We start from the raw sequence: 11977 nt of genomic DNA on the forward strand, positions 1-11977 counted from the left end.
CACACACACACACACGACACAGCAGTAAATATACCTAAAAATAACAGTTTCACACAATAAAGTCAAAGGTCATTCATGATGGAGTGTGAAATTCAAAAGATAACTGACACTCTGCTGTTATAGGGAAGGACATGTTTCATTTTTTTATTCACTTTGAGGGTGACAGTGTTTTACAAAAATAATAAGAACAATTCAAAAAATTAAAACAAAAGTTAGCATTTTCTTTTGGCTGTACAAAGAATACAGAGAAGAAAGTGCATGACGAAGCCCTGGGTTAAAGCTGGGCAGAGGAATTTGCATAATTGTATAATCGGCAAAGGACATCAGGAAAAATGATAAAACAGAGGATTCAAGTAAAAGGCCCAACTCCTAAACAAATGAAATCCCTATTGTTTAAGACTATAGTTGTCTCTTTCTATGGCAGCGGTATCAAACTAAACTCCTGGAGGCCAGGGGCGTATGCAGGTAGCCTGGCGGTTCAGAGTGTTGGGCCAGTCACCCAAAGGTCGCTGGTTTGAATCGCCGAGCTGACTAGGTGAAAACTGTCAGTGCCTTTAAGCAATGCACTTGACCCTAACTGCTCCTGTAAATCGCTCTGGATTATAGTGTCTGCTAAAATGAAAATGTTTCCTTGTAACTAGTATCTGATTTTGACCTGGGAAAGCAGGGATGTATTTCAATAGGCTAAAGTGGCTTCCTCTCCTTATCTGCACTGATGTGATTTTGACAGGTGAATGAAAAAAGTCCGTAAGCATTTACCATATTGCTCTCATTGATCCTACGTTTCCAGATCAGTACAGACGAAGGGTGAAAGTCACTTTGCCAAGTAATTGACTATCATAACACATCCCGGAATTGTGAACTCCTTAGTTGGTGAGCGACTGGGGGAGAGTCTCAACAGTATTCAAAGCCCAGAGCGCAAAAATACAATTACGATTCACCCATTGAAAGACACACAAAGACCTCGGTGGCTCAGTTGGTAAGGGCATGGCGCTGGTGGCACCGAGGTAGCGGGTTCACTTTCCACAGGGATCACATACACATCACTCACTGTACTTCGCTTGAATTAAAAATAATCTGTTTAGTGGCATATGGTATTATGTATTACCAAGGAGAAAGACAAGAGACAATGCAGACCTCCAGGAATTGGGCGTCATACCACTACCTGCCCTGTGGCAAATCTTCATGTCATAAACTTATTTCACTTTCTTCTCCTCACTGCTGGTCTCACTGGTCATTGCACTAGTCACTGCTGTGTCGTAATGGCACTTCTCTACACACCGGCGGGGAAACCAACCCCGCAGGCGAGCTCCAGCTGAAGGAAGAACCAAAGAGATCACGTTAGAAATATACAGTAACAGTAATTATTGTCATTCTGCAGTGTCGGGAGGGCCAGATTCACGTCATTCGCTTGCATTTTTGCTATATTTTTTTTCTCTCTGGAAGATGAAACCAGAAAAGGGCAAATACAGAACCACACACATTAAAAAAGTGTGTGATAGTAAATCTTGATTATGTAACAACTCTGTTTGGAAGTTTCCATTCTCTTCTGCAAAATGGCTGAAAAAATGTGCACAGGTGAGAAAGCTTGGAGTAAACCTGGTATTCTTCCATGTTCGGAGCCATACCTTTAGTCTGCTCGTCATCCAGCACTTTGTCCCCATACATCCACCATCTGAAGAAGCACAGAAAATAATTAATGGTTCTGAAATTCTCTGAAAATCAATTAGTGAGAAATCAATTAGTTCTCTGACATTCTCCGGCCATTCAGGTACAGTAATTTATCAACTGACAACCTGGCAGGCATGTGGGAAAGCACTCAGCTGAAAAAAAGAAGCTCGGAATAGCCCGAACATAATACTTGGCAGCAAATGGAGCCTGTAAGAACCAACTTCAAAAATAACTAAATTATAGGGACAGGCTAATAACCCCCAAGGCGTAAAAAATTGCCATTTCTCTTCTCTATTGAGGCACTCAGGACTTTTCCAAATGGTACTATCGCTATGGCAATGAGTAATACCATGACTACGGTAACTATCAGACTAGTTTTCCCCAATCAGAAGAGACATGTGTATGACCATGGAGGTCATGGAGTTCACTTTAGTGGTTCGCCTCAAAATCTGCAGATTGGTTCCCCAAAACCCCTGCAGATTGGAACCCCCAAAGCCTGAAAATACATTCCCCACAAACAAACTGCAGATTGTTTCCAGCAATAAACTTGCAGATTTGTCCACCCCAAAAAAAAAAGTCTGCAGACTGATCCCCCACCCAAATGCTAGCAGAATAGTTCTCAAAAGAAACTCACTTGGTCCCCCGGGTGGCAAGGATGGTCTCCCCCCTGTGGAGGCCGATGCGGGGCTCCTCGGTGCAGGGAGTCCTGAAGAAGGTGTTGAGGCCCTTGCTCAGTGGGCAGCAGGCTCCGTTGTAGTCCTCCACTACCCGATACTGAATCTGCTGGCCGAGCCACAGGGTATAATATGGTTATTATACCATCATGACCATAACATCCATAACAACGTCAACATTTAAAAGTGGATTATAGTGACATATTTGTAAAGAAATATGATGCAGACGCAGCTTCAGAAAGGGATGCCAATGTAGTCGGCGTTTGGAAGGTACAGTGCATTCGGAAATTATTCAAACCCCTTCCCTTTCTCCACATTTTGTTACGTTACTGCCTTATTCTAAAATGGATTGGGGGGAGAAAAAAAAATCACTCATCAATCCACACACAATACCACATAATGACAAAGCAAAAACAGGTTCTTAGACATTTATATATATTTTTTTTTTTTAATCTACAGAAATATTACATTTACAGCTGAAGTCGGAAGTTTACATAAACTAGTTTTAATGACTTCAACCTAAGTGTTTCAACCACTCCACAAATGTCTTGTTAACAAACTATAGTTTTGGCAAGTCGGTTAGGACATCTACTTTGTGCATGACACAAGTAATTTTTCCAACAATTGTTTACAGACAGATTATTTCACTGTATCACAATTCCAGTGGGTCAGAAGTTTACATACACTAGGTTGACTGTGCCTTTAAACAGCGTGGAAAATTCCAGACAATGATGTCATGGCTTTAGAAGCTTCTGATAGGCTAATAGACATAATTTGAGTCAATTGGAGGTGTACCTGTGGATGTATTTCAAGGCCTACCTTCAAACTCAGTGCCTCTTTGCTTAACATCATAGGAAAATCAAAAGAAATCAGCCAAGACCTCAGAAAAAAATTGTAGACCTTCACAAGTCTGATTCATCCTTGGGAGCAATTTCCAAAATGCTTGAAGGTACCACGTTTATCTGTACAAATAATAGTATGCCAGCATAAACACCATGGGACCACACAGCCGTCATGGTGTGAAAAGTGCAAATCAATTCCAAACAACAGCAAAAGGACCTTGTGAAGATGCTGGAGGAAACAGGCACAAAAGTATCTATATCCACAGTAAAACGAGTCCTATATTGACATAACCTGAAAGGCCACTCAGCAAGGAAGAAGCCACTGCTTCAAAACCCCCATAAAAAAGCCAGACATACGATTTGCAACTGTACATAGGGACAAAGATCGTACCTTTTGGAGAAATCTCCTCTGGTCTGATGAAACATAAATAGAACTGTTTGGCCATAATGACCATCATTATGTTTGGAAGAAAATGGGGAGGCTTGCAAGCCGAAAAACACCATCCCAACCGTGAAGCACGTTGGTAGCAGCATATTGTTGTGGGGATGCTTTGCTACAGGAGGGACTGGTGCACTTCACAGAATAGATGGCATCATGAGGCAAGGAAAATTTGGTGGATATATTGAAGCAACATCTCAAGACATCAGTCAGGAGACATCAGTCAGGAAGTTAAAGCTTGGTCGCAAATGGGTCTTCCAAATGGACAATGAGTCCAAGCATACATCCAAATCTGTGGCAAAATGGCTTCAGGACAACAAAGTCAAGGTATTGGAGTGGCCATCACAAAGCCCTGACCTCAATCCTATAGAATATTTGTGGGCAGAACTGAAAAAGCATGTGCGAGCAAGGAGGCCAACAAACCTGACTCAGTTACACCAGCTCGGTCCGGAGGAATGGGCCTAAATTCACCCAATTTATTGTGGGAAGCTTGTGGAAGGCTACCCGAAACATTTGTCATGTGCCTTTAACTGAGGAGTGGCTTCCGTCTGGCCACTCCACCATTAAGGCCTGATTGGTGGAGTGCTGCAGAGATGGTTGTCCTTCTGAACATTTCTCTCATCTCCACGGAGGAACTCTGAAGCTCTGTAAGAGTGACCATCAAGTTCTTGGTCACCTCCCTGAACAAGGGCCTCCTCCTCCGATTGCTCAGTTTGGCTGGGTGGCCAGCTCTAGGAAGAGTCTTGATGGTTCCAAACTTCTTGGGGACCTACAATGCTGTAGAAATGTTTTGGTACCCTTCCCCAGATCTGTGCCTTGACACAATCCTGTCTCAGAGCTCTACGGACAATTCCGTCGACCTCATAGCTTGGTTTTTGATCTGACATGCACTGTCAACTGTGGGACCTTATATAGACGGGTGTGTGCCTTTCCAAATTATGTCCAATCAATTGAATTTCCCACAGGTGGATTCCAATCAAGTTGTAGAAACATCTCAGGGATGATCAATGGAAACAGGATGCACCTTAGCTCAATTTTGAGTCTCATATCAAAGGGTCTGAATAGTTATGTAAATACGTTTTTTAAACATATTGTTTTATACATTTGAAAAATGTTCTAAAAACCTGTTTTCACTTTGTCATTATGGGGTAACGTGTTTAGATTGATGAGGAAAAACATTAATTGAATCCATTTTAGAATAAGGCTGTAACGTAACAAAATGTGGAAAAGGGGAAGGGGTCTGAATACTTTCCGAATGCACTGTTTATACACGTTTTCCGAATTAATGGGAAAATAGAATAACATATTGTCTGGAATACTGAAGACACTGCAAACAAACACTCACCTAAGTAGATGAGGTTGCAAATATTTCACCATCCATCAATACATACGAGGTGTCTTTGAACCAATGCTACCCATTGCTGTCTGAACAGGAACAGGTCAGCTACTTACACTTCTCACCCGCTTGTCAGCTTTTTGTTTCAGTTGCTCAATCTAGAAAGCAAACAAACACAAGATAAAGGTTTATCATTGAAAATGCCAAACATCTCAAGTCTGTTAAGTGTGACAACCCATGTTCTGATGGATCAGTTGGGTTGGAGCATGGCGCTAGCAATACCAGAAGGGTGGATTTCATTACCAGATGGACCACACACATACTTACAACAACAAAATGTATTATATCTATCTATATTTATTTCAGCCACACCCATTGTGGATAGGTGTATAAAATCGAGCACACAGCCATGCAATCTCCATAGACAAACATTGGCAGTAGAATGACCTTACTGAAGAGCTCGGTGACTTTCAACGTGGCAACGTCATAGGATGCCACCTTTCCAACAAGTCAGTGTGCAAAGCTGTCATCAAGGCAAAGGGTGGCTACTATGACGAGTCTCAAATATAAAATATATTTTGATTTGTTTAACACTTTTTTTGGTTACTACATGATTCCATATGTGTTATTTCATAGTTTTGATGTCTTCACTATTATTCTACAATGTAGAAAACAGTCAAAATAAAGAAAAACCCTTGAATGAGTCGGTGTCTCCAAACTTTTGACTTGCACTGTATATTTACACACACATCTGTCTGTCAGTCACATTGGATTCCAATGTCCGCTAATGCTAATTGACAACATTACATCAACATCATTATCGCTTACGGTTAAGGTGTGCTGGTGACACTTGGCGTGGATGGGCCATTGAATGCCGTCGCCCTCTGGGCTCCCTGACCAGGTGAACACCTGTTTGAAGTTCTCCCAGCGCCGGCCCAGGTCGTAGGGGAAGATAAACTCTTCCCCCGTTTGGTAGTACTGAATTCTGTCTTTGGCCTGAGGATGGAGGGGACGGAATGGGAAAAAGAGAAACGAGGCAGGAACGACAGAAAGCATGAGAGAGAGAAACATTTAGTTAGTGAGTGAGCATGATAGAGTGAGAGAAAATACATTTAAAAAAGTAAGAGAGAAAGAGATAAGAGAAAGGGAGTGAGACAAGAGTGAAAAAGAGTGAGGGAGAGCAAAAGAGTAAGATAAATCAAGTAATTGATAATGAGACACACACACACACACAGAAAGAGAGTGAAATAGTTCACATGGTTCTTTCTGGCTCCAATGTTTGTCTTAGGGTTTACCTACCATCTTAAAATCCTAGTGTCACATTAGCTAAGTTCTTCTGTACTAAGCCCTTGACAGGCGAAGAGGCCACTAGAATAACACTGATGTCTAGTCTATTAGATTAGCTGAGATCTCCTGGATTATCCTGCCTTTTGGACAAGTGGCACGGCTGTTGACAAATACACTCGCACCAGGGATCATGAAGGTTATGGCCTAGCAGGTGGAAAAAAACTTGTCCAGAAGAAAAAGGAGACGAGGAGTAATGAGGTTGTAATTTTCAAACAAGGTAAGGTTGTACAGTGGTTGTACAAAACCTAATCAAACTGCTTATTCCATGACAAACACTCACCTTTTCCTCGATCCAGGCCTCAACGGAGGTCTTGTTTCGAAGGATGACTTTCATCTTGGGTGGAGAGAAGAATAAAGGTTTGGTGGGAATTATTTGAGGGAAACATGGGCAACATGTGTAACACCTATCAAAAAGTACTACCATCATCTCTTAAAAGAGATTTTGTATCATTTTTAGCCAGCAGCTCTGAAAGTAGCGCTCACGAGCAAAAAAAAAGGTCCTCGTAAATTGCTACTACTTCACATGTGCACCATGTCATCGCTCTCTCTCTCCCTATATCTGCTGTGTGTGCATCTTGCTAGCTGTCACTCCAATGGCGAGGGGCTGAAGCTCATTGGATAAAACGTACATTTCTAGGGGGCTGGCCCATGGCACATGTAGGGAAAATGGCACAGCATAGCTTCCAGAAAAACAGTTCAAACTAGGGATTGCGTGGCTAATTGAGGTAAGACAGTAAAGTTTCAAAAAATACATAGTAGTCGCCAAAGTTCCGGAGAATGTCTTTAATTAAATACACACTCAAGTATACAGTGTCATCTACAAGAGGTGAATCCACTAGACATTCATATGGGTCTACCCTGCACCTGGAAAATAGCTGAATATGGACAATGGGCATACTATTACCATCAGTATTCTATTAGCCCCAATGAGCATGTTACCTGTATGAAGAACAACATGCCAACGGCTATGGTGGTGCCCAGTGCCAGCCCTAAGGCAAAGAGAGTGGCAGCGAAGGCGGGTACGCTGAACGGCATGATGGGTTGAAACCGTCTGACGGCGCTCATGTCGATCTTCACGGTACTCCAACCAAAGGATATCTATAATAACAATTAATAAGAATGTATTTATATTGAGCTTTTCTAGGACCCAAAGAATACTAGACAAAAATACACTAACAATTTAGAATCTCCATTGAGCATGCTTTTCAGTCCAGGAGTAGGCTTAATCTGGTACCCTTTTCACACTACTGAGTCAAGTCAAACTGAGCCAAAGTGTACTGTGCTGGCCTGGTTACATATCCACCATAGTTGCTGGAAGCATAAAAAGTACTGTAATATATCCAAACGAAACAGTATGGTTCGAGTCAGCAATAAGGTGAGGTTATGGGTCTGGGAAACCAGCCTACAATGATGAATTGATAAGAGGTCAAATGCAAGTGTGCCACTGACTCCTCACCCTCTCGTAGAGCTGTGTGTACATGGTCATGACGAAGATGAAAGCGGCGTGCGAGCAGCCGAGAGGCGCCAACAGCAGGAAACTGGTGAAGTAGGCGTGGTTCTGGTGGCCGCAGCAGTTGTTGATCCACGGGCAGTGGTGATCCATCTTCATCACACACCTGAGGATGAATAAATTAATGAAATGATTTATCAATTTTAAAAAGCATATGAACCTGTCTCAGCCATGTGAATACAACACACACATTAAAAGTAATTGAGGATTAAAAACAATAAAGTCAGACTTATTTTCATTGTGGATCTTAAAAAAGGGGTGGAGGCGAGAAGGAAGAGGAGAAAGGCGGAGGAAAAAGTGGAAGGGGTGGAATATCAGCATTGTGAAACACAGGCTTGAATGATTGACATGCTGATGGCACTGGCAGGAAGAAATGTGATGTTACAGAGCAATGTCCTTATTATGAATCGTAGCATTAGTAGAAAGTATGAGTAGTAAAAATCAGAGCCCATTCTGTGTTTAATCTCTAACTGCAATCTCCTTTGTTTCACCCAGCTGAGCACACCCCATATTTAAGTGAGTTAGTAGAGCTCAGGCTTAGACCGCTACTAAGAGATAAAGAACTTATGGATGGGTGCATACATTTCAGTAAATTGGCTTAAACTATACTGGTGTTTATTCATTAGTGCACACCGTAGCAAACAGTAGCAAAATGTTTTGCAACTTACTGGCCAAGATCCAGTTAGTCCCTCCCTGTTTCGTCCGGTTTGCTTCCAAGTGAATAAACCCTTTTGCTTTAAAGCCCAACATGTGCTATTCAATCATTTTGGGACCGAATTATAGGTGAGCTAAGTGTGGGCAAATAAAATGTTCAAGTAAATCATTCATTTACGTCAATGGGAGACTTGCCTGAAAAAAAAAAGTAAGCATACGCTATAAAGAAGCACAACTAGAGCACATTTGTAGCAGTGACAAGACAGAGTCAGGGTTGCCAAGTCTACCTGTTGCACTTGCGGCAATGGTGGGATCTCGGGGCCTTGTAGCCTTGGCACATTCTGCAGAACTGAAGGTACTTGGTGTCTTCTTCCTTCTCCTGTTTAAGAGGAGAAAACACACGTCAAGGGCCTGATGCATTCAATTTCTACTCTATCGGATATCCGGATAGACAAATTGTATTTCTTTTTTAAATGCTATTGACTCTAGACCAATCAGAATGACGCAAATACACATGACAGAGGTAAACGGGATATGCTGCTTTCCTCCGGTAGTTTAGCTAAAAGCAACAGAGAAAAATAAGTTCGATTTTCACCATGATAGAAGTGTTTCTGTTACAAAAAGGTTGTCTTTGTCGGGTATAATGGAAAGTCCATTAGGTGAGTGCCTGTAATGCTATTTGAAGTGGGGGATATATCATACCAATGTCAAGGCATCCTGGAGGGATAAATGCTCAGCAGTAGCTCAACGCACCGTTATAAAAACTACATTCAAAAGTTTGTCATTTTATTAAATTAAAAAATTAAAAATGCCACAAGAATGATTTAATTTAGACAAAGCTTTTCATTGTTAAAATGTTCTCTCCAAAAATGAACACTCACTCAAATAATATAACACTAATGTCCGTTTGGATATTCAATTAACCGTGCCCATCCCTACCTTGGTCCCACAGAATGAGCAGGCTTTTGTTCTAACCCAACACCCACACTCCGGATTGAACCAATCAAGGCCTAGTGTTGGCCTGGAACAAATGCCTGGCTGCACCCAATTGGCTCTCCAGGAGGACCAGGGTATAAGGCTAAGTGACCACTCTGTTCATCAACACATTGTTGTGTAGCAGCAAAATGATCCGTTTCCCTTGTCTCTGTATAATGGGTAATTAATAAAGATGTATTTCTCAGCTTAGCTCCTTACTGGTTTCCAGCCAAGGGGGATGTAACCAGGGCCCACGAACATAGCGTTGAAGTAGTTGTAGAGAATGAGCACGGACCAGTTGATGAGCATGATGAAGTTGAAGCTCCCCCCCGTGGTGTCCAATGGCCAGTACCAGATAATGGAGTCTAATATGGCCATGGAGGAGCACACGCCGATGACTGTCAGGGCTATCACTGGGCCCCAGTGACACAACCTCCGGACCTCATGGAGGTTCTCGAACGTCACGAGGGCTGTAAGAAAGTTCATAGTTTTTTTTGGTTGTTTTTGCGTGTGTGTGTGTGTTTAGTTTTTAAAGGCGTTGTGGTTGGGGAGTTCGTCGAACACAGAGGTTAGACGCACTGCTTCTCTCTACTATCTGGCACAGACAATGAAGACAACGGGCATCTTTTCTCTCGTCTTCTGAACACCCAGCAACCGGCTGGGTTGCAAGTTACAGAGGCAGTCCGTGTCCCAGAGTTCTTTGTGTTCCTGGCGATGAGCGGCATCCTTTGACAGCACGGGAGACTGCACTATCCCTGTGAGAGATGAAAGTTCTCCATCTGAGAGAAGGACATAAATATGACCACATTGTGAGTGACACTGATAGGGAATTGACTGTTTGAAAGATTGACACCGTATACTTTAGTTTAAAACAGTTGTTTGGCATAGCAACACTAGCTAGCAAAGTTGTTTAAGGTCTCCCAAATATAATGACCAACTACAAAGCTACTTATTGTCAACAAGGGGGAAGTTATGTGTCACACTATTTTGAGTGTGACAACGTTATAGTTATGCCAACTTATTTTACAATAAGGCACCCTATGGTTTTGCTCAATTTAACCAAAGCACCTGTGACCTGCTAAAAGCTCACACTGAACATGGCCTGAGCCTTTTGCTTTTGTCATTACTTTACTGACATATAGGTAGCTAGCTAGTAAACTTAAAATGAGCAGACCGAGACGATGGCCCCGATTAGCTAGCTCATGGTAATTAGCTAGCTATCTGACTAATTTGGGCAGACAGTCGGCTAACATCGTTAAAGTGCCTCCCTGCTCATAAATCAACATAAATATTTTGAATATGCCAGCAGTCCGTGTCCAGGAAAAGACAACAACAACTGTCAGTTCGACAAACAAGAACCACACGGACAGGTGAAAATAACTGGGTTCTCAAAGCAAATTCAGGCAAAGCTAGCTAGCGAACATGACTAGCTAGCTAGTATCTACGCTAGCTAACGTTAGTAACGATGTCGTTGCCTGTCCTGACTGTTTTCTTTCCCAGTGCGAGCTAGCTAGCTCGCCAAGCATTAACGTTAGCCCATCCCTGATGTTTCAAATTGTGCGCGATTTACATGACATGTAAATTGCAGGCATTTTTCAAAGACCATAAACATATTATTTAATAGATAATCGTGATATTAATAACTACAGACAACATGTCAACGTTCATGAATGAAGTAAACTACCCACCTCGCGACTTCCTTGATTTAAGCCGTGTTCCAAGTCTATCGCGAGATCACCGCGGGACCTGGCGTCAACGGTTTTTTCCATGCATTTCAAAATAAACGTCTTTTCGGAAGCACTTACTTTTTGAACAGAAAGTAGTGAAATTGATACAAATTATTACTTTTGACACAACAAAAATAATAAGTGAATGAAATACCAATAATTTGAAATAATACAATAAAAGCATGTCACAGTGTACATCAAATTGTGACGAAAACGATTCATTAGTTGAACAGTTGGAGAACCTTATGAGAACTAAACGCAGAAAAAAAAGAAACGTCCCTTTTTCAGGACCTTGTCTTTCAAAGATAATTTGTAAAAATTAAAAAAAACTTCACAGATCTTCATTGTAAAGGGTTTAAACACTGTTTCCCATGCTTGTTCAATGAACCATAAACAGTTAATGAAGATGCACCTGTGGAACGATCGTTAATAATAATAAATAATAATATATGCCATTTAGCAGACGCTTTTATCCAAAGCGACTTACAGTCATGTGTGCATACATTCTACGTATGGGTGGTCCCGGGAATCGAACCCACTACCCTGGCGTTACAAGCGCCATGCTCTACCAACTGAGCTACAGAAGGACCACTAACACTAACAGCTTACAAACGGTAGGCAATTAAGATCACAAGTTATGAAAACTTAGGACACTAAAGAGGCCTTTCTACTGACTCTGAAAAACACCAAAAGAAAGATACCCTGGGTCCCTACTCATCTGAGGGAACTTTCCTTAGGCATGCTGCAAGGAGACATGAAGACTGCAGATGTGGACATGGCAATAAATTGTAATGTCCGTACT

The 11977-nt window shown here is 41.8% G+C and overlaps 1 protein-coding gene across 2 annotated transcripts; it reads right to left on the reverse strand.

Annotated features, from left to right (window-relative positions):
- Positions 1–115: 115 nt before the first annotated feature.
- Positions 116–11268, reverse strand: zdhhc6 (zinc finger DHHC-type palmitoyltransferase 6). 2 transcript variants are annotated; one of them, XM_035747460.1, is made up of 11 exons: positions 11137–11268; positions 9668–10227; positions 8761–8852; positions 7766–7925; positions 7249–7407; positions 6590–6643; positions 5791–5958; positions 5079–5120; positions 2306–2451; positions 1629–1675; positions 116–1315 (listed from the first exon to the last, which is right to left on the reverse strand). In XM_035747460.1, exons 2-11 carry the CDS (start codon positions 9932–9934, stop codon positions 1197–1199), a joined length of 1254 nt encoding a protein of 417 aa, XP_035603353.1. In that variant the 5' UTR covers positions 9935–10227; positions 11137–11268; the 3' UTR covers positions 116–1196. The 2 variants fall into 2 exon arrangements, with proteins under 2 accessions (XP_035603353.1, XP_035603343.1); XM_035747450.2 differs by having other exon boundaries at positions 2306–2454.
- Between the last annotated feature and the right edge of the window lie 709 nt (positions 11269–11977).

This window comes from Oncorhynchus keta, chromosome 3 (assembly GCF_023373465.1).
Source record: "Oncorhynchus keta strain PuntledgeMale-10-30-2019 chromosome 3, Oket_V2, whole genome shotgun sequence".
NCBI classification, from domain to species: Eukaryota; Metazoa; Chordata; class Actinopteri; order Salmoniformes; family Salmonidae; genus Oncorhynchus; species Oncorhynchus keta.

Coding starts and splice junctions, on each gene's coding strand:
- zdhhc6 (XM_035747450.2), bottom strand. CDS start 9,934: ATGAACTTTCTTACAGCCCTCGTGACGTTCGAGAACCTCCATGAGGTC. Junction 8,853..9,667: donor TCCCCCTTGGCTGGAAACCA/GTAAGGAGCTAA, acceptor CCTCTTAAACAG/GAGAAGGAAGAAGACACCAA. Junction 7,926..8,760: donor CATTGCCGCAAGTGCAACAG/GTAGACTTGGCA, acceptor ATTCATCCTCAG/GTGTGTGATGAAGATGGATC.